The 26,714-nt window shown below is 36.8% G+C and overlaps 1 protein-coding gene across 1 annotated transcript in view; it reads left to right on the top strand.

Moving 5' to 3' along the window:
• Nucleotides 1–26,714, top strand: part of LOC148957071 (uncharacterized) — a 151,658-nt gene that overhangs the window by 10,686 nt on the left and 114,258 nt on the right. The window contains exon 2 of the mRNA XM_089097478.1: nt 21,297–21,517. Coding sequence (XP_088953604.1) covers nt 21,297–21,517 — 221 coding nt within the window. The remainder of the gene's footprint in view (nt 1–21,296; nt 21,518–26,714) is intronic.

Genomic DNA, 26,714 nt, shown 5'->3' with positions numbered 1-26,714 from the left:
TTCACAAAATATAAGAGAATACCTTGATAATATACACATTTCTGTAGAGGCAAAATACTGAAGTGGTTCGGGGCAACTGTATGAAAAAGTAATACTAAATACCTTTTTGCAAGGGCTACCCCCAAAACTATATAGAGTGGTAATATCCAAAAATATTCAGACGTTGGATCTCGCAGTTCAGGAGGTAGAGCGATTGATCGAAGTCGACACGATGGTCGCAAATCACAGTAAAGCAAAAGTAAATAGCCTAGGCAATTCAAATGCGAACATAAAGTTCAAGAGCGATCAGGCGTCCCCCAATTTCTTTTCAAGGGATGACTCCCCAGTGCCACAAAGAAATAAAGCGCAAGAACCCGCTAGGCAGACAACAGTACGTTTTCAGCCTATCAAACAATCCAATCACGAAAATAACCCTACAGTAATAAGGTGCTATAATTGTAATCGTGTTGGGCATATCGCGAGAGAGTGCCATTATGTCCCCAACCGCATATCAAGAATTGCTGTCGGCAATAGGCAAAATTATAGCAACCATGTGTTCGGAAGAACAAATTTTAGCGCCGGGGATGCATTAGGCTATAGCCAGGGAAGATTGCGCCAATCAGTACCTTACAATGCGTACCAACAAAATTTTTATACCCCTCTTCCAAATAGATAAATTAAAGACCTATTTGAAAACCCAAATACTCAACACAGCCAGGAAACTTCAAGAATATCCTACGGAAATCACAAAAATGCGACAAAAAGAATTAAAAATTTTGCCAATCGGTGGCATTTACAATCAATACCAGTACGTGGCACTGACATAGGTTACCCCAGTCACCGTAACAATCCATGGCACAGTCAACCAGATGTAAATAATTAAATATGCCTACGGAACCTCATACGTCTGAATACCTATTACAGGCACCGACACATGAAATAATTCCTCAGGGAAACGTTTCAGGCCCCTCAGAAATACAAATTGGACCCCGAGGGTGCCCGGAATATTTAATAGGTCCAAAACAATAGTAGTTCCGTTTTGTAGTGATATTATTAACAAGTTACCTATATTTAATGATTTTTGTGTAGAAAACGTTTATTTTATGGCCTTAGTTGACAGCGGAGCTACAATAAATATCATAAACTCATACGTAATTAATATGTTACCTCTACACATTAGGCAACTGAGGAACCCTAATAATCCCAATTTCACTAGTGTGACATGCCATAAATTGAATACAAGGGGTTCAATTTGCCTAAACGTAAAAAAGGACAATAGGATCTTCCAGACAAGTTTTATAATATGCGATAACCTTCCGTACGAGGCAGTTATATGCGCAAATTTTTTAAGGTCCAATAGAATACTATTAGCCGTAGCAAACGAGAGGCTTGTCTACCCGGCTAAGGTAGGGGAAGAAATTTCTACCTTATAAAATGGTGAAAGAGGTTACGAAGACAACATAGCAGTAAATAAAATTTCTGGTGGTATAATGTCGCAATATTTTGAACCTCATGTCTCGCAAAAACGACATGGCATAGTTGGAAATTTGTTCAATTATTCTGAGAGACATTGCAGAGATGAAATAAATTTAAATAATAAAAGTATTGAATCTGCGAAAATAAAAATAGGAGATATGCGACAGTACAGGTCAAACGAAATTAAGAAAATAGCGGAATTATGGAAAAACATAGTAAAACTAAACGTGACGCCGCAAGATGCCCCAATGGAGCATCATAGCGCCAGTATGAATATAATAAATAATGAAAATAAAGAGAAATATTACGGATTCGCGATAAGGAAAACAAAAGTCCCTCCCAAAACGATGCAAAAAATTCAAATATCACAGATGATTGAGCCAGTCTCTAGCAAATGCGAAATATGGTTTGCGACCCCATCTGAAATACCCGAAAATCTGTTATGTGAGGAACAGATTATATTTTATGACAAAGGAGAAGGTTTTATTTGGGTAACTAATAACCACGAAAATGATACAATTACAATAAAAAATGGGATATGTTTAGTTCAAATCCAGGTTTTAACGGAGAATGATTTAAATACATGGGAAAATTCTAAAAGAATTCTAGTTAACGGCATTAAAACTTCAAATAACGAATATCCTCTAACTAAATCGCAATTTTTAAACAAATTTAATATGGATCATATTACGGACTTTGAACTTAAGAAAAAATTATGCGAATTATTTTGGAATTTCACAGATTTTTTTTCCTAAACCGAATATGAAATCGTATTGATACAACTTTTCTAAATCTAAATTTTAACAACTGGTATTCCCTTAGCAAAACAACCATATATTGTGGTGTATAAGCACAAAGAATGGTTAAGAAATAAAATTCACGAAATAGAAAAAAATTAAATTGTACACCCCAGCATAAGTCCGTAGAGTGCGCCAGTGATCTTAATACCAAAAAAGAATGGTGATCTTAGACTTGTAGTAGATTATAGAGCCCTTAACAAACAAGTAGTTAGCGATAAATTTCCTCTACGAAGAATAGATGAAATTCTTGACTCAATTTCAAGCAAAAACAAGATTTTTACCTCTTTGGACCTTACCCAAGGCTACCACCAAGTGAAAATAGACGAAAAGGATGTCCATAAAACTGCATTTTCAGCATCCGTATATGGTTCTTATGAATACTTAAGAGTACCATTTGGGCTTAAAACAACTTCAAGCGCGCTATGTAGACCCTTATTGCACCTTTTAAGAAGATTAAAGAATATCATTTATTATGTCAAGGATGTTATATGCGTGGGGGAAAACACTGAACAACACTTAGCAACGCTAGCTAATGTGTTCGAGAAATTCAGACAGTGCAATTCAAAATGCCGGCCTGAGAAAGTAAATTTATTTCAATCAAAAATTAAATTTTTAGAAGTAGTAGTAACCCAAAGAGAGATATCCCCAGACCCTGATAAAATAAAATGTGTTGAAAACCTCAAGCCCCCCAGAACTATGAAAGAATTAAGGGGAATTTTAGGTCTTACTGGCTACTTTAGAAAATTTTCGTACGCAAGTATGCCGAAATTGCGAAACCCCTCACGGAATTAATTAAAGGGAACTCCCATAAGATTACCTGGTCCCAGAAAGTTCAAACCTCCCTAGACTGTCTCAAAAAAGCACTCACTTCAGAACCAATATTATCACTTCCTGATTCCGAAAACGGAAAATTTGTAGTTACAACCTATGCTAGTTCAAAAGGCATTGGCGCAATTCTTTCGCAAATAATCCCGGTAGAAAACCCTAATCCTCTAGAGGGAACGCCTAAACAAAAACAAATATAAAAAGTTATATGCTATTCGAGTAGAACTTTATCAAAAGGCGAAAGTAGTTATTCCGCCACAAACTAAGAATTATTATCTATTATCCAAAACTTGGACAAATTTAGACATTATTTAATTGGTAGAAAATTTATAACACGATCAGAACATAAGAGCTTGAAAGGCACGCAAAAATTTACAAATACCACAGACATTCTATCTAGAGTGAATATAAAAATCCAATACTGAGATTTCAAATTTCAATACTGCAAAGGCGAACAGATCATAATTTTCGACGTTCTGAGTTAGTTCCAGGCATAACTTTCGTCAGAAGCTTGAGAAAAATGAAAGCAAGCTCTCACTAATGAGATTAATCAGAGGTAATAGAAAAACGAAGTCAAACTTACATTAACAGATAAACTAGCTGGATAGCGTACACAGTAGATAGAGCACATAAAAAGAAAGGAAAAAAAGGACGATATATGTTCCGCACTTAGTTACTAAGCTTCGAAGAACGACGCGTTGACAAGCGGATTCAAAACTCTTAGAAAAGAGATGTAAAATTTTAACTACGATCTTGATGAAGAAATAATGTGTAGAATTCTGACCGCGGAGACAAATAGAAACCAAACCTCAATAATAACTGTGCTACCACTAAACTTAATAGGGCCTGCATTTGAATATTTTCATTCGGATACTGGTAGACATTTAGGGGTTATGAAAACGTTCCATAAGTTAAAACAATATTTTTACGTACCGTCTGCAATGACAAAACTTAAAGAATTTGCAAGTACATGCGTAGCGTGTAACTTAAGAAAAATACCCCCAGCTTATCCTAATCCTCCAATTGGGAGGGTCCCGGTAGCAAAGTACCCCTTCGATATTATCTCATTTGACTTATACGGAACAAGCGGAGCATTGCCTGTTTCTAGCAGAGGCCATACTTGTATTCTTTCGGTTATAGATCATTTTTCCGGATTTACTTTTGCAAAAGCATTAAAGAATCAAGGTGCTTATTCCACAAGTAAGGCGTTAGCAAAATTATTTTTAAAATTTGGCATTCCTAATAAAATTTTGAGTGACAACGGGAGCAATTTTGTTTCAAAAGTAACAAAAGACTTCATGAGTTTTCTTAATATAGAGAAAATGGTGACATCTCCATACCACCCACAAGCTAATGGTAAAATAGAAGACAGGCATAAAATATTTTCGAATGTATTAATTATTTATACAAAAGGCAATAAAAACGACTGGGATCAGTTCTTACCTTATTTAACTAACGTAATCAACACTGCTTATTCAGAAACAACTAAAGGTAATCCATTTTATTTACTTTTTGGTCGTGATTTCAGAATCCCGTATAATGAGATTATTGAATCTCAGCAGTATTATAATAGCTCTGAAGATTACAAACAAGAAATCATGAAGAGTATGGGAAAAACTAGTAAAATAGTTAAGCAAGAACTGGAAAAATATAACACAAGCCAAGAGCCATGAATCAAGCCCAAAGTAAAGGGGAGTATAGATTTCAGAGTAGGCGACAGCGTCTACCTAAAGAACGAAGCAAAAACGGAAGGCAAAAAACTTTCCAACAAATATTCTGGACCGTACAGAATATTCAAAAAGTACGATAACGATTATACTTTTAAAATGGAGAACCCCCATAGCGGAAGAACTTACAAGGCACATGTTAGCAGAATAAAAAGAGCCAAATTTCTGGAAAGATGGGTATCACATCCCTCCTCTACTGATTCGTCAGATTCTGAAAATGAGCCACCTAAATCAAGATTGGCAGAGCTAAAACCTTTGAATTTTAAACAAGATTATTTAGAAGATGAGAGCAATGAGGAAAACTTTGAAGAATTTTTAGCAATGGAAAATCTAGTTGTTCCAGAGAAAAAATCCCTAATATCAGTAAAAATAAAAACGACAAAAACTCCAAAAAGTTATTCATCGGCGAGCGTAGGAGATTTAGATTATACAATATCTCCAAAAACGCAATTTTTCCCAGATAGAATTTTGACCCCTTGTCCCCCCAAAAGATTTCCAGACGATATGGTTTCCCCTGAAACACCGATAGAAAGGCCCCTGTCTTTACAGGAGGAATTAAACAGAGCTGTAGAAACCCCCAGCATTGCTGTAAAGAAAACTCCCACCAAAGATTCAACTAAAACAAACCTGCGAGAAGCTATGGGTTTAATAAATTTTCCCATAAAAACTCCCAAAGATGACCAGCAAGGACAATATCATGATATAACTGTTTCAAAGGTCAAACCTAAACAGTGTACTTCATGGAGGGAAACCTTAGTGCTACAAATGCCCCACCCCCCTGAAGATATGGCCTTCAAGCAATGAAGGAAACCCGCAACAACTATTGATTCCTCCCAAAGCTCTCTAGAATCTTTCAAATCCCCCGAGTTGAAAGCTCAAGGCAAGGACTTAGAGAATAAACCTTCTACTTCCAGAGGAGTAGAAATTTACGAAGGAATGGTAGGTGATACCTCAAAAAGTGGCATCTGTAAAAGTTCTAATGCGATTTCGTCGTAAATCAGTTCTGAACAGTCTGACGACTAATCAGACAACATAGTAGCTAGAGATAAAGGGACATCAAAACCAAATTTTGTTGCTGCACACGCGAAGGAAACAAGCTTGAAATGGCAAGAATTTTGGAAAAAACAATGCAAGAGGTTTGGCCTTATTTCATCAGAAAAACCAAAAAAGAAAAAACCGCAAGAAACCGCGGAGAAAATAACGACACAGTCAGGTAGAGCGGTTAAAAAACCTGACAGATGGAAATATCCCTAATTAATGTAAAGACAAATTTCAAATATAATAAATTTAACACCATAATAAATTTAACAGTGTGCAAGTAAAGTTAACCAAGTCAATATTAATGAAAAAAAAAAATACGAGTGATGTCAAAACGTTGGCGATCAGGGAGAAAGGCCCAAGGTGAGAAGCTCGTGGTTGACCGATGGTGACAAATAGTGTTTTTAGGTCCTGTGTGGCACATTCTGCCTACTAGGTACCTTACGAAAATCAACTATACTCTTATAAATGTGAATTAATCATCTGGACAACCTATAATGTACCCAGTTATTGAGATCAATAACGGAACTTATATCATGGAGAGGGGAGGTCGTGTTTTCAAAGTCAATGTCATCGATTCTATATGTGAATCGGTGATATTCATACTTTGAATTCATACTCCTCCACGGAATTCAACTTATATCCTACAAATGAACTATGGAAATCATCCCCTACTCATTGTTAAGTTGTGTAATCAAATCTAAATAGATGGACCACGTTTTGTGGGAAGCCTGGGGAGGAACTCAAGGCCCATACAGCTTTTAATATGTTGGGTTTTGGCGGTCCCCTCGGATTTTCTATGAAAAAGCGACCCATGTCCGAACAAAGATTGATGTCATCAAATCAAAAAAAAATCTTTTTACTAATCGTTTAATTTCCACCAATAAGAAGACTGCAAGGTGATGACAGTGATATCTTTACTAATGGTCTTATACATGGATTAAGACGAGGCGAAATCTCCTCTCTACAATGGGCATAAGAGCTTTCTAAGATTTAGAATCCCTACAACCATTATTAAACTCATTGAGACAGGGCTCTTTGTGTATGTTTTGCAGTACTGCTTTGGTATCTACCCCTTCTTAAGTTCATTTGTATGAAATTGCCTTCCTCGCGAAGATTGAAAAAAAAATTTAAACTAGGAAGAATCAAAAGTAAATCAAATATGCCTAACTTGACTTAAAAATTCGATAATCTGACACTATTCATAGCTAGAGCTTGATCTGAATCGTGTTTTGCTCTGATTTTTAGGTTTTTAGTGTTTAATCTCCCCTTTTTTACTTGCCGTTTTGTTCGTTTTTTTGCTTAAAATATCAGTCAAATTCTTATTTAATTATTCTAATAATCAATTCGTACTCAATTTTTTACTTTAATTATTTATCAAAATATAATTTCTCAATAAGTTATTAATTAAAATTCAATTATCTCAATTAAACTAATTAGAACCTGATAATTTATTTAAGCTAGACTAAGGTTTATGTTTAACTTCAAAAAGATTGTGCTTCATTTAGTGAAAAACGTTTATTTTTGTAAATTTTTTCCTGTTTCTCCCTTCTTTTTTAGTTTATGCGAAATTTATTTGAGCAACATGTATATTAAATTATCCAATTCTGATATAGTGACTACTAAAGAGATTTCCTTTTGAAACCTATATTTATTCACCCCCATTATACCCGTACAAATTTCCGCCAGTTTTCAGTATATTTTGATAAAGCGAATTTGTTTTTATTAGCTGAAGTAAACACGACTAGTTCGGAGTATCGGGTATTTTGAAAAGAAGTTTAGTTTTTAAACTATGCAATTCAGTAGGCTATACCCTTCTATCTGGCAGCTTTATAAAATCAAAAAAAAAACTACCAGTACAGAAGCGTATAATTAGGAGCTCATCCTGTTCATATTTATGAACACTATCATTATTCTCTGTTCCAAGAGAAACTGTTGGAACTTTGTCTTGTTATAATAATACAGAAAGAATAGACCCAAGTTACAAAACAGAATTACTATTACAAAATGTTGGTACGATAACCATAAAACAAGGGTGTCGACTCGTAACTAAAGAGTCAACCGTCCGAACGCCGTTAATTACCACGAGCACAAAGATAATAAGTCCCAAAATAACTAACTTCAAGGCGATCAACCTGTCGTACACTATTCCCAATATAGAAAACGATGAAATAAAAACCTCGATATGGTCAAAAATAGAAAAGAATAAAGGGACAATAAGGCTTACAAAAATAAGAGAAGCATTAGATTCGCAGATTCCCCTATTTACAAATGAAGACCAGAGAATAAAGTATGTGGATAATAGATACGGATTGTTCTCAACCAATTTCTGGTGGAACATACTATTGGCCGTATGTTTCGTAGTCGCAACCTCCCTGACCATAAGAACCCTATTGACTTTTAATTACGGAAAAATCCTAAGACTAAGAAGACGAAAACCAAGAGAAGAACACGGGGAAACGGCTGAAATGCAAAGGTTAAACCCGGAGCCCCATGAGAAGGTCTAAGCCAAGAAATAGGGAAGACATTAGAAAACGAGTGGGTGTAGAGGTCTCCACTCGTCCTTGTTATGTCTTGTTCCCTCATTGTAGTATCGTTTACGTAAAACCGTGTGGTTACGACGCTGCAATATGCGTTTCTTAAACAGCACGGACGTGCGTGAACAATGCAGGCATGAAATATGTTGTAAAATTAGACCTCAAACTTAATAATGTAGGGTAAATTATGTTTATTTAATAAGTATTGAAGAATTATATAAGCCCTTTATCGATGTTGTCGTTCTCAAAACAAATTTGAAGACATCTCTGTTTTAGATTTCCCCATGGGAATTATGTCGTTTTATTATAACAAAAAAAAAAATTCGTTGTGAGTACTAATATTAGTGTATTTATTTAATTCTGTCTCATAGCGTAAAAATTCATGTACCCAATTAATACGTGACTTATTTGTACTATGAGTGTTTACTTCAAAGAACGTGTGATTCTGCCTCGTTATTTTTATTACAGGAAGTGGATGGACACATTAGATATTGAGAATTACAATGAGTTGCCCAGGACAGATACAGCCTAGTAGCATCTATTTTCATCATATCTCAACCAACGAAGAGTACTCACCATAGACTCCAGGCAATTTTCATCCAAGCTTCGTCTACGAGTACAACAGATACCTTTGATCGTTTTTTCTTCGACCATGAACCATATTACGCATCAGGTAACAGTATATTTGAATCTCAGTATCCAGCGCATTATCAAACTTTATAATCACATAAATTAGAAGAACCCCATCGATCAGTATAAGATATTAATACAGAAATATCGCTCTTGATAATCATTATGGACCCCAGAATCATTTGACTGTTTAGTGATGATATTTGAAATTAAATGATATTTAACGATATTTGAAGTTAAATGATATTTGAGGATTGAAGGATTGAAGTTGAAGTTAAAGACAACTTGAAGTTTAATTCTGAGAACCCCATCGATCAGTACAAGATATAAATACAGAAATATCGCCCGTGATAATAATTATGGACCGCAGAGTCATTTGACTATATAGTGATGATATTTGAAGTTAAATGATATTTAACGATATTTGAAGTTAAACGATATTTGAAGATATTTGAATATATTTGAAGTTGAAATTAAGGACAATATGTTGAAAGAGTCACTATAGTTTGATGTCAACCCGTTCCAAATCCAAACTTCAATTCCCCCGTGATTAACCTAGGAATCACCACAAAGGTTAATCGACGCAAGCCATGAGCTAACAATTTTATAAAAGGCACAAATGAACAATCTTAAGTGAGAGTACATTCTCTATATGCCTCAAAATATCCTAAAAATGATATGCTAAGAAGAAAATAAACGCACTCCCAGTGTTCGACCCCTTAATGATAAGGCACCCTATGAACTATCAAAAAAAGGCAGTTGAGAATGAACCCTGATAGTATATGCCAACACCTGTAGTGGGAGGTATAATTTCCCAGTTGACTATTAGAGAAAACTTATCGTGTAAACACAATCAGGCTCGAACTGTTCTATGAAGAAACCATAACGTAAATGCTTCACAATTTTTGCCGAGACAAAAAGAGTGAAGGACAATAATTTACAACAGAAAGATTGAGTACACTAAAGACTCAAAGGTGATGAAATAGATGTGAATTTACATATGTTACTTCTTAATAACCTTGATTACTCAAAAATCTCAATATCCTATCATTAACGTTTCGTAGCAAATATCTCCAGGGAAAGTGTTTTAAAATTACTAGTGAACAGGGTAAGCAAAATATTATATGTTTTAAATCGTGTTTGTATGTAGTTTTATATGATCAGATATTTATATGTAGCGTTGTCGAGCTATTCATTTAATGTAGCGTAGATAGAAAGTAGTTTGCTAGATAGACAGCAAAAAAAAGCCTTGTAAAAAGTGAATTAAAAAAAAACTTATGTAAAGGTAGAATAGCCCCAACCTTGTTGGAAATGTAAAAGTAATCAGTGTTAGATGTAAAAAAAAAAATCTTTAGTAGCTAGCCTAGAACCATGAATAATCTTAATCCGGTTGACGAATTTTAGATAGGGACGTAGAACAAAATAAAAAAAGTAATAAAGAAGATTTGTAGGACCCCCGATTAAGCCATAACATAAATATAAAATAATTACGTAGAAGAAATATTTAATAAATGGCGAACATTTTAAAAGCCCAAAGGCAAGCATATACTAATGACGGGGCGTCATTAATTGATGGGAAGGGTCTTATGTGCCGTGAGTAAAATGCAATGTATTTAAAATACCAAAGTTCCTTCTTTTTAAAGATAATTCCGACTTCCTCTAATTAAGTTAAATCTAGTTTCAAAAATGAAAAGTCCTTAATCAGCAAAGAGAAAAAGTGCAGTCACCCCCAGACAAAGAACGGCGCTATCCAAGCTTTAAATTTTACTAAGACAGTGAGTAATACAAAAAGATGCTACGTACAATATTTCTAAGGAAGTTTAAACGATAGGAACCGTGTGAACGCCTAAATCATCAAAAATAGTTAAGAAAGATTATTGGACGAAAGGTTCGCATCCTTGGACCACTTGGGCCAATTATGAGCCAGTTCTTACAGCGCAGAACTGAAGAGCTACGTTTGATAGTGGGGTAAAAATGCATTTTGAGGATATTCGTAATGTAGAATCAGGACCGCTTAGACAGAATTTTTGGCGTACGATCCTTGATATCCTTTCATGTTGTATCTCGGTGATCATTATTGTCATTTGGAGTGACCCATTGCGTGTGCACCTAAATATGTAAGTTCAATAAATCTATTGCTTTTTTTTATCTTTGTTTATTTCATTTTATATGTCTGGATCTAGCCTAATAATAGGTAATTAGTTCTCAAAATCTCCAAGGTAACGTTCCCAGGGAATCGGATCTCCAGATAGCTCAAGAAAAAGAGGTCACGTTTACATGGCTGTACATTTTATTTTCAGTCAATAATTGAGGGTGGCGCAGGCCTTGTTGGCATAATCTTCAGCGCTATAAGCGACGCTATCGGGAAATTATAAGGTGTAAGTTCACGACCTTTGGGCATAATATTGCCTTTGACGCGGTCAGTATTTAGTACCACATTTAGTATAGCCAGCCAATTTTTCATCGCTACAAATACTATTTTTTCATCGCTACCACCTGTCTAGGTACTGGTGTACCTAGACTGGTGGTATGTTACCACCACATACCACCAGTTACTGTTACCACTGTTTCATGTTACCACCACTCTGGTTAAACAAGGGCTGGCATTTCGTGGAAAGAATCATGACGGGAAATTCACGTTGAGCTAGCCAATCTTCATTCGAGACACAACATCAAAATGGACAATGAATGAAAAACCAGATTAATTCGAATGTCACCAGCTATCTGTCGGGTAATAGGCAAAATGAATTGACTGCGACTGTTCTAACAGAGCTAGTTCAAAAATCATAGTAGAAGTAAATGAAGCTGACTCCTTTGGCATCTTCAAAGACGTAACACCCCCTGCCAGCCATGAAGAGTGTTTAGCTGTAGGTGTACGGTACAGTGATGGATAGGGATCCACTAAAGATCATTTATTTATCACTGTTGATTATGAGTCAAAGAAAGGAGCCGATATAGCAGAAGATATTCTACGAGTTTTGTGAAAGGCTCGTATCAATGTAGAAAAACAGGCATTTCGATGCTACGATTTTGCAAGTAACAGGTGTGGGCGCGCCGATGGACCGCAAGCTTTCATTTGAAAGAAGTTAGGAAGAAATATTCAATACCTCAGATGCCTAGCCTACAGAGGAAACATTGTTGTTCTTTTTGTAGATATTTTTAAAAGCACTGGAAGTATCATTGAGTTTTCCGAGTGGTTCTCTCTAGCGAATTAGAACAGACAAGGGTTGCCTTTAGTATACAGAGCATTCACTTTTGCAAAAACTATTGTAGTTACATTGGCCGAAGGCCAGAGAATATTTGGCAAGATGAAGATTGTCAAGAACAGATTGAGGTTAACTATGTGAAACGATGGACTTGACCATCTCATGCTCATGATGTCAGAAAAAGACCTGCTTGAAAAAAATGGCCTAAACCTACTTATAAAAAAGTAGGAAATTGAAAAGCCATGCAGCCTTAAAGTTTAGTTTATTTTCTCTGTCATGATTTTGTTTTTATACCTGAGTTTTTTCCCTACATTATATGGCAATATTCCGCAACTAATAAACATGATTTTAACACCTCAAAAATGAAATAACAAAATTCGGTTGTCGTCGGCACCTACCCGAATTCGTCGGCACATTTGATACGCCCTCCCCCCAAAGGTAAAAGGCTTGTGACGGCCTTACATACACACACACACACACACATATATATATATAGGGGTATATATAGGTCTTATGGATGGATGCTCGTATTAACTTCAAAGAGGGTCCATTTGATTGGAAACTGAAAGTTCTAGTTCCCTTTTTAAGATTCAAAAGAGATCGTAAGGCAACTAGCCCCCTTCCCTCCACGCCCTTTGTCTCCCAAACCAATCCGATTAAAACTTTGAGATATCTTTTTTTTTAAAAGTTCAAAGACCATATAACGAAAACTTCAGGGTCGACAAAACCCCCCAGGGCCCGAAGGCAGGTGTCGTAAGTTATGCTCTGGTGTATATATGGTTCTTATGAAAGGGATACTCGTATGAACTTCAGAGAGAGCCCATTTGATTGGAATATGTAAGTTCGAGCTCACTTTTTAATAGTCAAAAGAGATTCGAGGGCAGCTAGCCCCCCCCCGCCTTTTTTCCAAACCCACCTGATGAAAATGTTGAGATAAACATTTCGTTAAAAATATTTGAAAGGTCAGATAAGAAAAAATCCGGTGACAATACAAGCCCCCAGGGCCCAGGGGAAGGCGTTTTAAGTTATGCCCTAAGGGCCTGTATGGTTCTTATGAAAGGGATGCTCGTATAAACTTAATAGACGGCTCATTTGATTGGAAATTAAAAATTCTAGTTCACTTTTTAAGATTCAAGAGAGTTAAGGGCAACTAGCCCCCCACCCACGCCCTTTTTTTCCCAGACCCATCTGCTACAAATTTTGAAATAGCCAGTTTTTGGAAATTGTTCAAAAGTTAGATAACAAAATCTCCCCCCAGGGTCCGGGGGATAGGCGTTGTAAGTGATGTCCTGGGGGCGTATAAGGTTCTTATGAAAGGGATGCTTGTATAAACTTCAGGAGGGCTCATTTGATTGGAAATTGAAAGTTCAAGTTCGCTTCTTAAGAGTCAAAAGATATCTGAGGGCACCTAGCCCCCCCCCCCCCACACCCTTTGTTTCCCAGGCCTATGCGATAAAGTTTTTATAATAGCCATTTCATTTAAAATAGTTCAAAGGTCAGACAAGAAAAATTGCTAGGGATTCTCGTATAAACTTAGGAGAGGGCTCATTTGACTGGAAATTTAAATTTCTACTTCACTTTATAAGATTCAAAAGATATCGGAGGGCAACTAGCCCCCCCCCCCCTTCTCCACGCCCTAAATGCATCAGATAAAAATTTTGAGATAGACATTTTTTTAAAAATGCTTCAAAGTTCAGATAACAAAAACTATGGTGTCGACACAGCCCCCCCAGGGCCCAGGTGTAGGCGTTGTGAGTTATGCCCTGGGAGTAGATATGGTTGTTATGCCGACAAATGTAGACACTCAAGCTAAATTCAAAAGTAAATAGGTAAATTTTCCGAGGTGTTGACACAGGGCGACGGCACCTTGGAGCTCGCCCCCTCCCCACCTTACAACACCCCCTCTTTCCCTTAGCTGTGCCCTTGACTGGATATAATGGTTTTATCCGATTGAATCTTAAATCTTTCACCCACGCAAGTGAACATTCATGAAACAGAAATGTATGGTCAATTGTATTCTTTTTAGTTGTTTTGGTAGAAGATGTACATTGTTGAAGTCACCATACATTTAGAACACTGCTGCACCAGGTGTTTACTGACAAGTACTGACAACAAATGTGCTTTGACTTCATTTGACTCACCTCTTCTGCTGTCTCAACCATGGTCACACTTAACTGGTGGCTCTACTGCTAAGGACAAGACAATAAGAATTACTTGAAGACCCTCTCAGGAAATCTGGTGCCCTCTTCTAGACAAGTTGCGGATAAAAGAAATAATATCGACCGATAACCAATATTTTTTCCTGATATCCGATAATGACACTGACCCTCATATCGGCCCGATAATATCCTCGGTCCCTATATACGCACACACACACACACACACACACACACACACACACACACACACACACACACACACACACACACACACACACACACACACACACACACACACACACACACACACACACACACACACACACACACACACACACACACACACACACACACACACACACACACACACACACACACACACACACACACACACACACACACACACACACACACACACACACACACACACACACACACACACACACACACACACACACACACACACACACACACACACACACACACACACACACACACACACACACACACACACACACACACACACACACACACACACACACACACACACACACACACACACACACACACACACACACACACACACACACACACACACACACACACACACACACACACACACACACACACACACACACACACACACACACACACACACACACACACACACACACACACACACACACACACACACACACACACACACACACACACACACACACAGACACTTCGTATCGAAAGACTTGTCGTAGAAACTTTGAAAAGGGCTCATTCGATTGGAAATTGGAAGGTTGAAAGTGCTTGGAAGGCAACTAACACCCCTTCCACGCCCGCCATTTCCCCAAACACATCCAATCAAAATTTTGAGATGGCCTTTTTTTTCAACGTAGTTGATTTCCAAATAGAAATTATGTTTTTGAGGAAGACACTACTCCCACAGCTCTCGGGGCAAGGTTGTAAGTTATGCCCTGGGGGCATACAAGGTGTTTATAGAAAGCTTTGTCGTAGGAACTTCAAAAAGGGCTCATTCGATTGGAAATTTAAAGGGCTAGTGCCCTTTTTAATATTCGAAAGTGATTGGAGGGCAACTAACCCCCCGCTCACGCCGACCTTTCCCCCAAACACATCCAATCAAAATTTCCAGATGGCCAGTTTGTTCAACGTAGTTGAAAGTTGTAGAAATTAAGTCTTTGAGGATGACAACCCCCCCCAGTCCTCAGGGCAAAAGTTGGAGTTTATACCCTGGGGGTATATAAGATTCTTATAGAAAACGTTGTTGTAGAAACTTCAAATGGGGCTCATTTGCTTGGAAATTGAAATGGCTAGTGCCATTTTTAATAGTCGAAAGTGATTAGAAGGCAACTAAGACCCCTTCCATATCCACCATTTCTCCAAACATATCCGCTCAAAATTTTGCGATAGCCATTTTGTTCAACTCAGTTTAAAGTTCTGGAAATTGTATCTTTGAGCAGGACACTCCCTCTAAAGTTTTCACGGCAAGGGTTATAAGTTATACCCAGGGGGCACAAAAGGTTCTTATAGAAAGCGTTGTCGTAGAAACTTCAAATATGGCTCATTCGATTGCAAATTTTAAACGGTTAGTGCCCTTTTTAATAGTTGAAAATGGTTGGAGGGCAACTAACCCTCTCTAACGGCCACCATTTTCCCACATACATACAATCAAAATTTTGTTATAGCCATTTTTTTCAACGTAGATTTCCAGATAGAAATTATGTTTTTGGGGAGGACACTAACCCAACAGCCCTCAGGGCAGGGGTTGTAAGTTATGCCCTTGCCCTGGTGGCATATAAGGTTTTTTTTTATAGAAAGCTTTTGTCACAGAAACTTCAAAAAGGGCTCATTCGATTGGAAATTCAAAGCCCTAGTGCCCTTTTTAATAGTCAAAAGTGATTGGATAGCAACTAACCCCCTTCTCGCGCCCGCCTTTTCCCCATACACACCCAATCAAAATTTTGAGATAGCCATTCTGTTCAACGTAGTTGAAAGTTATGGAAATTAGGTCTTTGAGGATGACATCCCCCCCCCCCCAAAAAAAAGCCCTCATGGCTAGGGTTGTAATTTATGCCATGGAGGCATATAAGGTTTTTATAGAAAGCGTTGTCGCAGAGACTTCAACAAGGGCTCATTCGATTGGAAATTGAAAGGGCTAGTGCCCTTTTTAATAGTAGAAAGTGATTGGAAGGCAACTAACCCCCTTGCCCGCCCACAATTTCCACAAACACATCCAATAAAAATTTTTAAACAGCCATTTTGTTCCACGCAGTTCAAAGTTCAGGATATTATATGTCTGAGCAGGACACTCCCCCTCCCCCAGTTTTCAGGGCAAGGGTTATAAGTTAAGCGCTGGGGGAAAATAAGGTTTTCATAGAAATCGTTGTCGTAGGAACTTCAAAAAGGGCCTATTCGATTGGAAATTGAAATGGCTAGTGCCCTTTTTAATAGTTGAAAATAATTGGAGGTCAACTAAACCCCTCTCACGCACACCATTTCCCCTAAAACATACAATTAAATTTTGCTACAGCCATTTTTTTAACGTAGTTGAAAGTACTGGAAATTGTGTCTTTGAGGATGACAACCCCTTCCCCTCCCCCCAGCCCTCAGGGCAAGGGTTGTAATTTATGCCATGGAGACATATAAGTTTTTTATAAAAATCGTTATCGCAAAGACCTCGACAAGGGCTCATTCGATTAGAAAATGAAAGGGTTAGTGCCCTTTTTAACAGTCGAAATTTATTGGAAGGCAACTAACACCCCTTCCACGCCCACGATTTCCCCAAACCCATCCAATAAAAATTTTGAAATAGCCATTTTGTTCAACGCAGTTTAAAGTTCTGGAAATTATATGTTTGAGCAGCACACTCCCCTTCCCCCAGTTTTCAGGGCAAGGGGTATAAGTTATGCGCTGGGGGAATATAAGGTTTTTTTTTTATAGAAATCGTTGTCGTAGAAACTTCAAAAAGGGCATATTCGATTGGAAATTGAAGTGGCTAGTGCTCTTTTTAATAGTTGAAAATGATTGGAGGGCAACTAAACCCCTCTCACGCACACAATTTCCCCAAACACATACAATTTAAATTTTGCTATAGCGATTTTTTAACGTACTGAAAATTATGTCTTTGAGGATGACAACCCCTTCCCCCAGAGCCCTCAGGGCAAGGGTTGTGAGCTATGCCCAGGGGGCATATAAGGTTTTTATTGAAAGCCATATTGTAGAAACTTCAAAAACAGCTCATTCGATTTGAAATTGAAAGGGCTAGTGCCCTTTTTAATAGTCGAAAGTGATGGAAGGGCAACTAACCCCCCTCTCATGTCCACCATTTCCCCAAACACATCCAATAAAAAGTTTGAGATATCCATTTTGTTTAACGCTGTTGAAAGTTCTGTAAATTAGGTCTTTGAGGATGATAGCCCCCTCAGAGCCTTCAGGGCAAGGATTGAAAGTTATGCCCAAGGGGCACATAAGGTTTTTATAGAAATTTTGGTCCTAGAAACTTCAAAATGGGCTCATTTGATGGGAAATTGAAAGGGCTAGTGCACTTTTTAACAGTCGAAAGTGAATGGAGAGCAACAAACCCCCCTCACACGCTCACCATTTCCCCAAACACATTCAATCAAAGCTTAGAGATACCGATTTTGTTCAACGTAGGTGAAAGCTTTGGAAAATATGCATTTTAGGGTGACCAGCCCCCCAGAGCCCCCAAGGCAAAGGTTGTAAGTTGTGCCCTGGGGGCATATAAGGTTTTTATTGATAGCGTTGTCGTAGAAACTTCAAAGGGGGTTCATACAATTTGATATTGAGAGGGCTAGTGCTCTTTTTATAGTCAAAATTGATTGGAGGGTAACTAACCCCCCTCTCAATCCCACCTTTTCCCGAAACACATCCAATCAAAATTTTCAAATAGCCACCTACCACAAATCAGTATCGATAAATAATTTAAAGCCAGAACCCAGAGCAGAAATTAAAATAAATAGGAGCCAAACTCAAAATGAGCAGAAATTAAAATGAGTATTGTTCAAAAACCCATGCTTTCTTAAAGCCAGAATATAATTTGTACTTTATTGAAAAAATACTTTTAAATGTTTTCACTTTTCTAACTTTAAGAAATGAAAAACCAATTCAGATTTTAAGGAATAAACATCAGAATATGTATATTAAACTGACGATTCAGATTTTTTTCAGTAAATTCCTTTGAATTTTTTTCAGCGAAGTACAAATTGTATTCTGGCTTTTAGAAAGTTTGGGGTTTAGAACCGTGCTCATATTAATTTCTGCTCGTTTTGAGTTTGAATCTTATTTATTTTTATTTTTGTTTGTTTTGGGTTTCATTTATTTATTGATACTGATTTGTGGTAGTTGTATTCATGGTAGATTCTTTTTTTCTATTTTCGTTCATTTTGGTTTAATGGAGTTCTTTTTTTTTAACTTATGTTGTTGAAATTTTTTTTTTTAATTAATTTTAAGAAAATACAGAATCATTTTCTTGTTTTCAAAAAACTTTTCTAAAATATTTGTCTTTTTTAAGGTTTATCAGTAAGGTTTAAATGTTACGAACGATAGGTTGATGAATGAGATCTCTCACCTCTGATTCGAAGGAATCGCCATTTATTTTAACTTTTACTGCCTCTATTTAGTTTCGAGTCCCAAAAAAAAACTTGTTCATATTCATCTATTAAACAGTTTCTGATAACAAAAAGCAAATAAGGAGGGATTAGGTTCAATAGTAAACGAAATTCTAAAAACTTCAATTTTAATATCAAAAGGTATTTCTTTTTTAAATGGACTTTTTATGCTGATCCCAAATACGTAAAATTCATAAATCTTAGTAATTACCTATCAAACTCTACGAGTCTGACAAAATTCTCCTGATTTTTGGAAAAGGGGTAGAAAACCCAAAAAAGGCAAGGAACCTTAAACAAATTTTGCTATCAGATTTAGTGTATCAGAGAATCCTACTGTAGAGGTTTCAAGCTCCTTTCTGCAAAAATGCAGAATTTTTTTTTTTTTTTGCCAGAAGAAAGATCACAGTTGCGTGTTTATTTGTTTATTGTTTTCTTTTCCAGGGGTGATCACATCGAATCAATGGTACTAGAATATCGAGAGAGGGCTTATTCAAAATGAAATTAAAAGTTTTAATGCAATTGTCAAGTGACCATAAAGATTGGAGGGCAACTATCCCCTTCTCACGCCTCTTTTTTCACCTTAGTCGCCCGATCAAAATTTTGAGATTGCCATTCTTTTCAGCATAGTTGAAAGATCTAATAACTATGCCTTTGGGCATAAAAGACCCCCTCCCCTCAGCCCCTGAGGAAAGAGTTGTAAGTTATGAAATTTTACAATTTTAGATACAATCTTTTTTAGTATACAGATAGTTGTCAGGGAGGGGGGGGGCAATTTTCTGCGAGGGAGAGGATTTTCCACGGAGATATATTTCAGTGGGAGTTTTTACGAGAATTCATATACGAAATTCTTTTTATTCATCTTACTCTCTCTTTGCAGATTGAATTTTACGTGTGAAGATGTCCCAGGTGAAATATTCCAGGGGAACTTTTCAGCGAATTGGGATTTTCTGGAGGGTTTTTTCATGGGAGAAGATTTTCCACAGGAGAAGTAGGCGATTTTTCGTGGGAGCAACTTTCCACTTGGGGGAAGGGGGATTTTAGGGACATTTGCTTATGATTTGTAAATTTGTAAATCCAGTATGATTTGAAAAGCTATCAGAAATTAGATTTTTTTCAAATGAAAGCATGCTAAGGAGAATTTTTCAGGTGAAATCTTCGGCAAAAAAAAATTTTCGGGAGGAATTTTCAGCGAGGATGGAATTATCTAGAGGGAATCTTACTGGAACGGCGTATCTTACACGGAAGAACTTTCGATGAAGGAATTTTACTGGAGGGCGTATCTTACACGGAAGAACTTTCAATGAAGGAATTTTAGGTTGGGGAGGGAATTTTCAATGAAGTGGGTGCCAGAATTCCCGGTATTATTTGAAAACGATCAGTAATTAAATAAGAAAACTAGTTTCTTAGCTGCAAGTAAGGAGTAACATTAAAACCTATAGCAAAAAGAAATAATTCTGTATATGAAAGTGTCACCGCTTCTCAATACATCGCTCTTTACACAAAGGCTTGACATTTCGTCCCAATTTTTAAAGTCAACTCCTAAAGCACAGGGCCGTTTAATTGGAATGAGAAGCTTTTAAAGAACTAACAAAAACTTAGCGTGAATGTATTTAAGAGGGGGCAACCTCCTTCATATACGGAATAATTCCTGTTCGGCTTAAGTTATAATGTTACTTCTTACTTTCAGTTGAAAACCTTTTTTTGTTTAACCAGAATAAGAGATCGTGTTTGAAACCCAACTTGAAAAATATGTAGATGCGAAATCCATGGATTTTTGTTGCTTATTTAACCACAAGGCTTGTGAAAAAAAGGGCTTGTGAAATAAGGCCAGCAAAATATTTATTAAGACATCAAAGAGGAAATAAGACCAAAGTGTGCGTGGCAAAAAAGTAAAGTATAGGGGCAGTATTTTGCTTCCCCTGCTTATGTTCAGCAAAATAGTAAATTTAAATTGTAAATAGAATGAATGGTCACAACCTGAAATAAAAATGCTGGTTCCAAGATTATATTTGTTTTAAAAAAAGAAGATAACTCTAGAACACAGGCCTCTGTATAAATCATTTTATATTCTAGAGCTCTGTTTTGATACCCCCTACCCTCAGGATAATTCTCAGTTCTTGGCCTTAGGACCGTTTAAAGGTTTTTCCGTAGAAAGAAATGTTTTTTGTTTTCTTAAATAATTTATAAGTTTATTTGAAAGTGCGAGATTCTTGTCATTACTTTCTTTAAATAAACTTCCATCATAAACTTGTCTATTAGAAAATATTTTTTCTTTACAGGTTTAGTTGCCATCGCCCAAATAAACCATGGGAAGTCTGCAGAGTTTTCCCACTTCTGGTTGATCATTGAGGAAGGAAAAGTAAATGTTTATGAAGAGGAGCTAACAGAAACTCCCTGTTCCCAACTATGCTTGGCAGGGGCTCGCCTCAAAAGGGCTTATGTTGAAGATTGGCCAATGGCTTTTAAGGTTGAAAAACTAAATTTGGGATTTATTTTCAAGGTAATATATCGTCAGGTTATTTAAAGCTTTTTTTGCTTAATACCATAAAACCTAAGCTCGTATTAATCTAAAAATAAGCCTTTTGTACTAAAGTAGTTTTTAATTACTGAGCATAAAAACGAAAATCGAGGGAAATTAGATTTTTTTTTTCACCTCAGTATACTCGAAATTTCTTTTCATGAAATATTCTATGGGTGCTTATCATAGCTGTAGCGGTAGCTGCAACCTAGTAAAGAGCGAACCACAGCCCATAGTAACCGAATGTTAAAAACTAACTAGTGAAAAACTGCCATGCATCACTGATTCAGGAATGGTAGCTAATATTTCGGTTTGTCGTAAAAGTAAAAGCTTATTGCGAAAAGAAATTTCTGTTATTTCACAAAAAAAAACCTGAAACCCCTTGAAAATGGCGTCAGATCAAAATGAAAATTGTACCGTTGGAATCAGCAAGGTTGAAAATCTAGAAAAGGGAAATTACAGTCCCTCTCCTTGAACAACAAGGGAAAACACTTTTTTCCATGGGTGGCATTGATCTGTCTATTTTTTTTTCTTATTTTTTTTTTTGCAGGGCTAGGGGGTGATCAGAACATCATAGAGAGATGTGTAATAGTTCATTCGAACGGAAATTAAATTTGCTAGTGCACTCTTTAAATGACCAAAAAGATTGGAGGGCAACAGGCCCCCTTCTCAAAAGGACCCTCCCCCCAAAGTCATCCAATCACAATTTTGAGATAGCTATTTTGTTAAACATAGTTCAAAGGTCGAAATCTGTGGTTTGGTGATGATATGAACCTCCATAGTCCCTGGGGAAAGGGCTGCACACTGTATCAGTATATGACGTGTTTATATCATGCGTATCGGTATGAGCGTATTCTTATTGGGTGTATTGGTATCGGAGGTATCTAGACAGATTTTTAATATATCATATAAAAGATATTTCTTATATCTACGTCCAGTGGCCAGACTGGGGGGGGGGGGGGTAAGGTTGGGGCCAAATTTCCCAAATCAAGAGAAAATGATAGTGAAAACTGAAAAATTGGCCATACATTACCATAAAGGCAAACATATACTAAAAAAAACTGACCTGTTTCTCTGGATACTTGAATTATGCAGTCTTATCTTAGTTTTGACAAGATTTTTTTTGCAGAAACTAAATTTCTGCTGGGGGGGCGGGGGCAAAACTAGGACGGAGGGAATCATCAGCAAGTTCCAAATGGCACTAAAACGACATTTTTGGTGCCATGTCTCAAGTAGAAAAGCTGGGGCTAGTGGGCTGCCAGTACTTTTCAGAGTGACATTTAATGGCTCATTTGAAACCTAAATTTAATATCTACGTGATGTTTATCAATTCTACCATCTGTAAGTGTGATATAGCACTAAAAACAACACTTTTGATGTCACTTCTTAAGTGAAAAAGCTTGGAAGCATAAAACGATATTAATTATGGTCCAAAACCCTTAATTGGAGGTTTTCAAGAGCACCTTACGTATGTTCTTCCTCCATGCCCCCTTAATAAGCTACGCAATTAAGGTACAAGAACTGATATATCAGATTAGATTATTAGAGGTTTGGTTCTATTGGTAAAGTTTTCGACTTCAAATTAGAGTGGCTTACGTTTGACTCCTGGTTGTTGTTTTTTCAATCATGGCTTTTGTCCCTTCTATACGGTCATTTTCAAATAATTTCACTGTGTTTGAAAATGGGATGCACTCATTTTTTAACGCAAATTCCAGGAAGGTATTTGTTCAAGCATTCTGATTTAAAAGCGAATAGAGGTCATTTAGTCCTTGATTTGCAACGACAATCTGAGTAGATCAGTAAATCCATAATCCAACGAGTGGCGTAATTTTTTCAAAATCCTGTAGGGACAACTTTTGTCAAAAGTTGTGATACAAATTCTAAAGCGAGTCTGTAGTGAAACTTGGAACTTTTCTACAAAATAATCATGAAATGTTCTTTTCAGATCTAAAACGACAGTCAATCATTGAACTGAGCTCATTGTGCAGAAGTGATGCCGAATTAAACGAAAAAAGAAATAAAGCAACAGTCTCAAAATGCTTTAGCCTACTTTTATACGGTTTTACCGTACCAAAACTCTTGTATTATTTTATTGATATATATCAGAAAGGCCGTGAAGTAGTAATTTTTGTTATGTTTTAAGTTTCAACTTCGCTCTTTAATTTCCTCGGGAAAAACTTAGTTTTTTTTTAATTTATGCTTAAGTAGGTTCCAATTGTTATTAACCAACTGTAGTACTGGCGGGCTCTTACAGGGCAATAATAAAACCTACATTATTTTTGTCGAAAAACTATGTGTTGTCAAACAGAATCCTATTCTAACGTTGCATCTATGTCATCTTTAGTAACTACTAGTCCAAGTTTTGAGAATTAATTTGTTCGTTGTATCGTTGCTGTAAGGCTTATTTTCGTATTTGGTATTTTCACCTTTTTGAGATAACCGCTAGAAACCGTTTGTCAAGCTATCTTCAGGGGAATAATAAGTAGGACTATTTAAACCAGAAGGATCAAAGTCAGTAGTATCAATTCACAGAATTGGGGGGGGGGATTTATTTTTCGAAATCTAAAGAGGATGGTAATTTTTTTGTTTTTATTTTTTCTTCAGCGAAAATAGCCAAAAATGCACTTTATCAATGAAAATGCCCAAGATATTTCTTTCCATAGCGTAGTTAGGAGAGAGGGAGAATCAAAGGGGAAATAAAATTTAAAAATAATAGTATATGCTACTAGTTTATTTCCTATGAGCTATCGACGTCTTTAAGAATGCGCCACTGCACGCCATCACTGACTCTGAAACGGGAACTCGATAAATAGTTTTTCTATATTTTTCATCGATTACTATTCTCAAAGTTTTCACTTTTTAGCTCATTGGTCACTAATGGGTCAATATACCATAAAATGGCAGAAAACGCCAGCTTACTGTGCAACGATATCTTTTGCAACAAAATGGCGTTATAAATTTCTATTTTCGCGCCAAAGATTCTCTCAGCATACTAAAACTATCAGTTCGATATAGACACACCCGGAACAACAAATATATAAAAATTTATCCGTTATCATCCTCCACAGAAAAACCAAATTTAGGCATCTTTGTAGAAATGGGTTCAACAAGAGGGCCTCTTAAAGACGGTTCTCTAATATACTCTTTACATTGCACAATTTACATCAATATCACTCCCGTTTTGTAGAAGAGGGGTCCTTCTACTTAGAAAATCAGGCACATTTTTTCCTTTAAACTCAATAAATTTTGCAAATTTAGAATCAGCATAAAAATTTTATTTTTCGATGTAAGTAATATTCTGATAGAACTTCATTTTTTATATATATGTGACGTTACCAGGTTTTATTGAATATGTTAATCCAAAAACAGAAGTAACACAAATTAGCTGAACTAGTAAACAACTCTAAAAGTATTCAGAGAATTACTAAGCTTCTGTGAAAATCTATTGAAAACTCTGAGTTGCATTATCTTACTCGCTTACTAGCAGTACAATCAGGTATTTCCGCCTCACCCGACATCTGAACAAAGCTTTTTAATAAGGGTCTACCGTGATGGCTGGTGTTGGGCCAATTCTTCGGCAAGTTTCAGCCTGCACTTGTCCCAGTTGTCACTGAATTTGCGGGAACCTCCTGCAGGCTTCAGATGCTGCTTATCTAGCGACCATCATTTTTTAATTACCCTTTTTCTCCTACGCCATGTTAATAAGGATTCAGCATGAAGTATCTATTTAATATGGCGGTCGTTGGGCAGTGCCAAATGTGTCGAAGCCATCAGAGCCAGCAGAGCTTGATGACGTTTGAAATTTTGTCGATGTTGAAACGAAATTGTTGGACATTGTTTTTCAAAGTATGATATGATATGCAGAATTGTCGAATTGAATATGCGCAACGGTAGTCCAAAACAACTTCTTGAGTACACCCCTGAGATGCTTAGACAGGCCATGATTCAACAACGCAGAATAGTGCTTCCCTCAATGTCGATTTATACATGCTTTCCTTCGTTAGCAAGCTAACCTCTTCACTGACCAAGAGATGTTTCCAGAGCTGAGCAAAATCTGCTTCTGCTCTCAATATTCTTCTGTTCACATCTTGATCACATCCTTCTTTGGAATCCATCGGGAATACTAGGTAAACAGAAATGTCAACATTTCCTAGTGGGAGACCATAAGGGATTCGCTGATAATCCCTTGTAACGATCAAATCAAGAACTACTGATTTCCTTATATTTATTTGTAGGCTGAGGAAAGCTGAGAAATACACCACTTCGTAAAGCATTTACTTAGCCAAGTTTTGGGTCTAGTGCAAGAAAGTTTACGTCACTTACGTATTAAAGGTCCGTCAATTTGACATACCCATTAAATACTCTTTCTTCTAATATCCTTAGGGCATGGTTGAAGATCCAATCACTACAGTAATTACTGAAGACTAAGGAGAGCCTATAGCCTTGTTTCACACCCTACTCCACGTCAAACGATGATGATTCTTCTCCGTATACTTAATTCGTGTTACGCATCCTTTGTAGTGGACTTCCAAGATTTAGATTCTTGTGGCATACCATCTTCAATGAGAATCTTCCACAAGGTCCATGATTCAAATGAATCAAAAGCGGCAACGTAATCTATGAAATACAATGACGAGTGGGGGATTGTACCTTTTGAATTTTTGCATGATCGAATAGAAAACATTTACCAGTAAAATAAAATGAATAAAATGTTGGCACTGTAACTCTCTTCGGGACATTGTGAATCTAATAAAACTGGTGTTTTCAAATAGAAATTAAAGACTGACTTTAAAACTTGAGGCAGGAGTTGCTAATAGTTTCTTTATATTCAATACTACTACTGCTACTAACAACTTCCGCGTATTGTCATCCCCGCTGGAATCTTCTCATTTCACTATTCCTACTGTTTGTTCTTTCAAATAGCTTGGTATTTCCATATGCTCCAGCATTAAGGGTATGTGTAGTAAGCTTGTGGATAAGTCTAGGGAAAAAATATTGTAGAATTGTAGTAAATAGGGAAAAAAATAACCTTAAAGCCTTATGCAAGTTATATTCAAATTTTGTGATCATGCTGTTCTTTTTCCTGTTGGTACTTTATATTAAGTGCCTGCGCTCGTATTACTATCGATATCTCCGATGATTCCTCCAGTATTTGACCTCACGTACTCGGAACCGAAAA

This window comes from Artemia sp. Qi Xiang Cuo, chromosome 1 (genome assembly GCF_049724085.1).
Source record: "Artemia sp. Qi Xiang Cuo chromosome 1, ASM4972408v1, whole genome shotgun sequence".
NCBI lineage: Eukaryota > Metazoa > Arthropoda > Branchiopoda > Anostraca > Artemiidae > Artemia > Artemia sp. Qi Xiang Cuo.
Note: the sequence above shows the minus strand (reverse complement) of the source record. Positions and strands in the feature narration are given on the sequence as shown.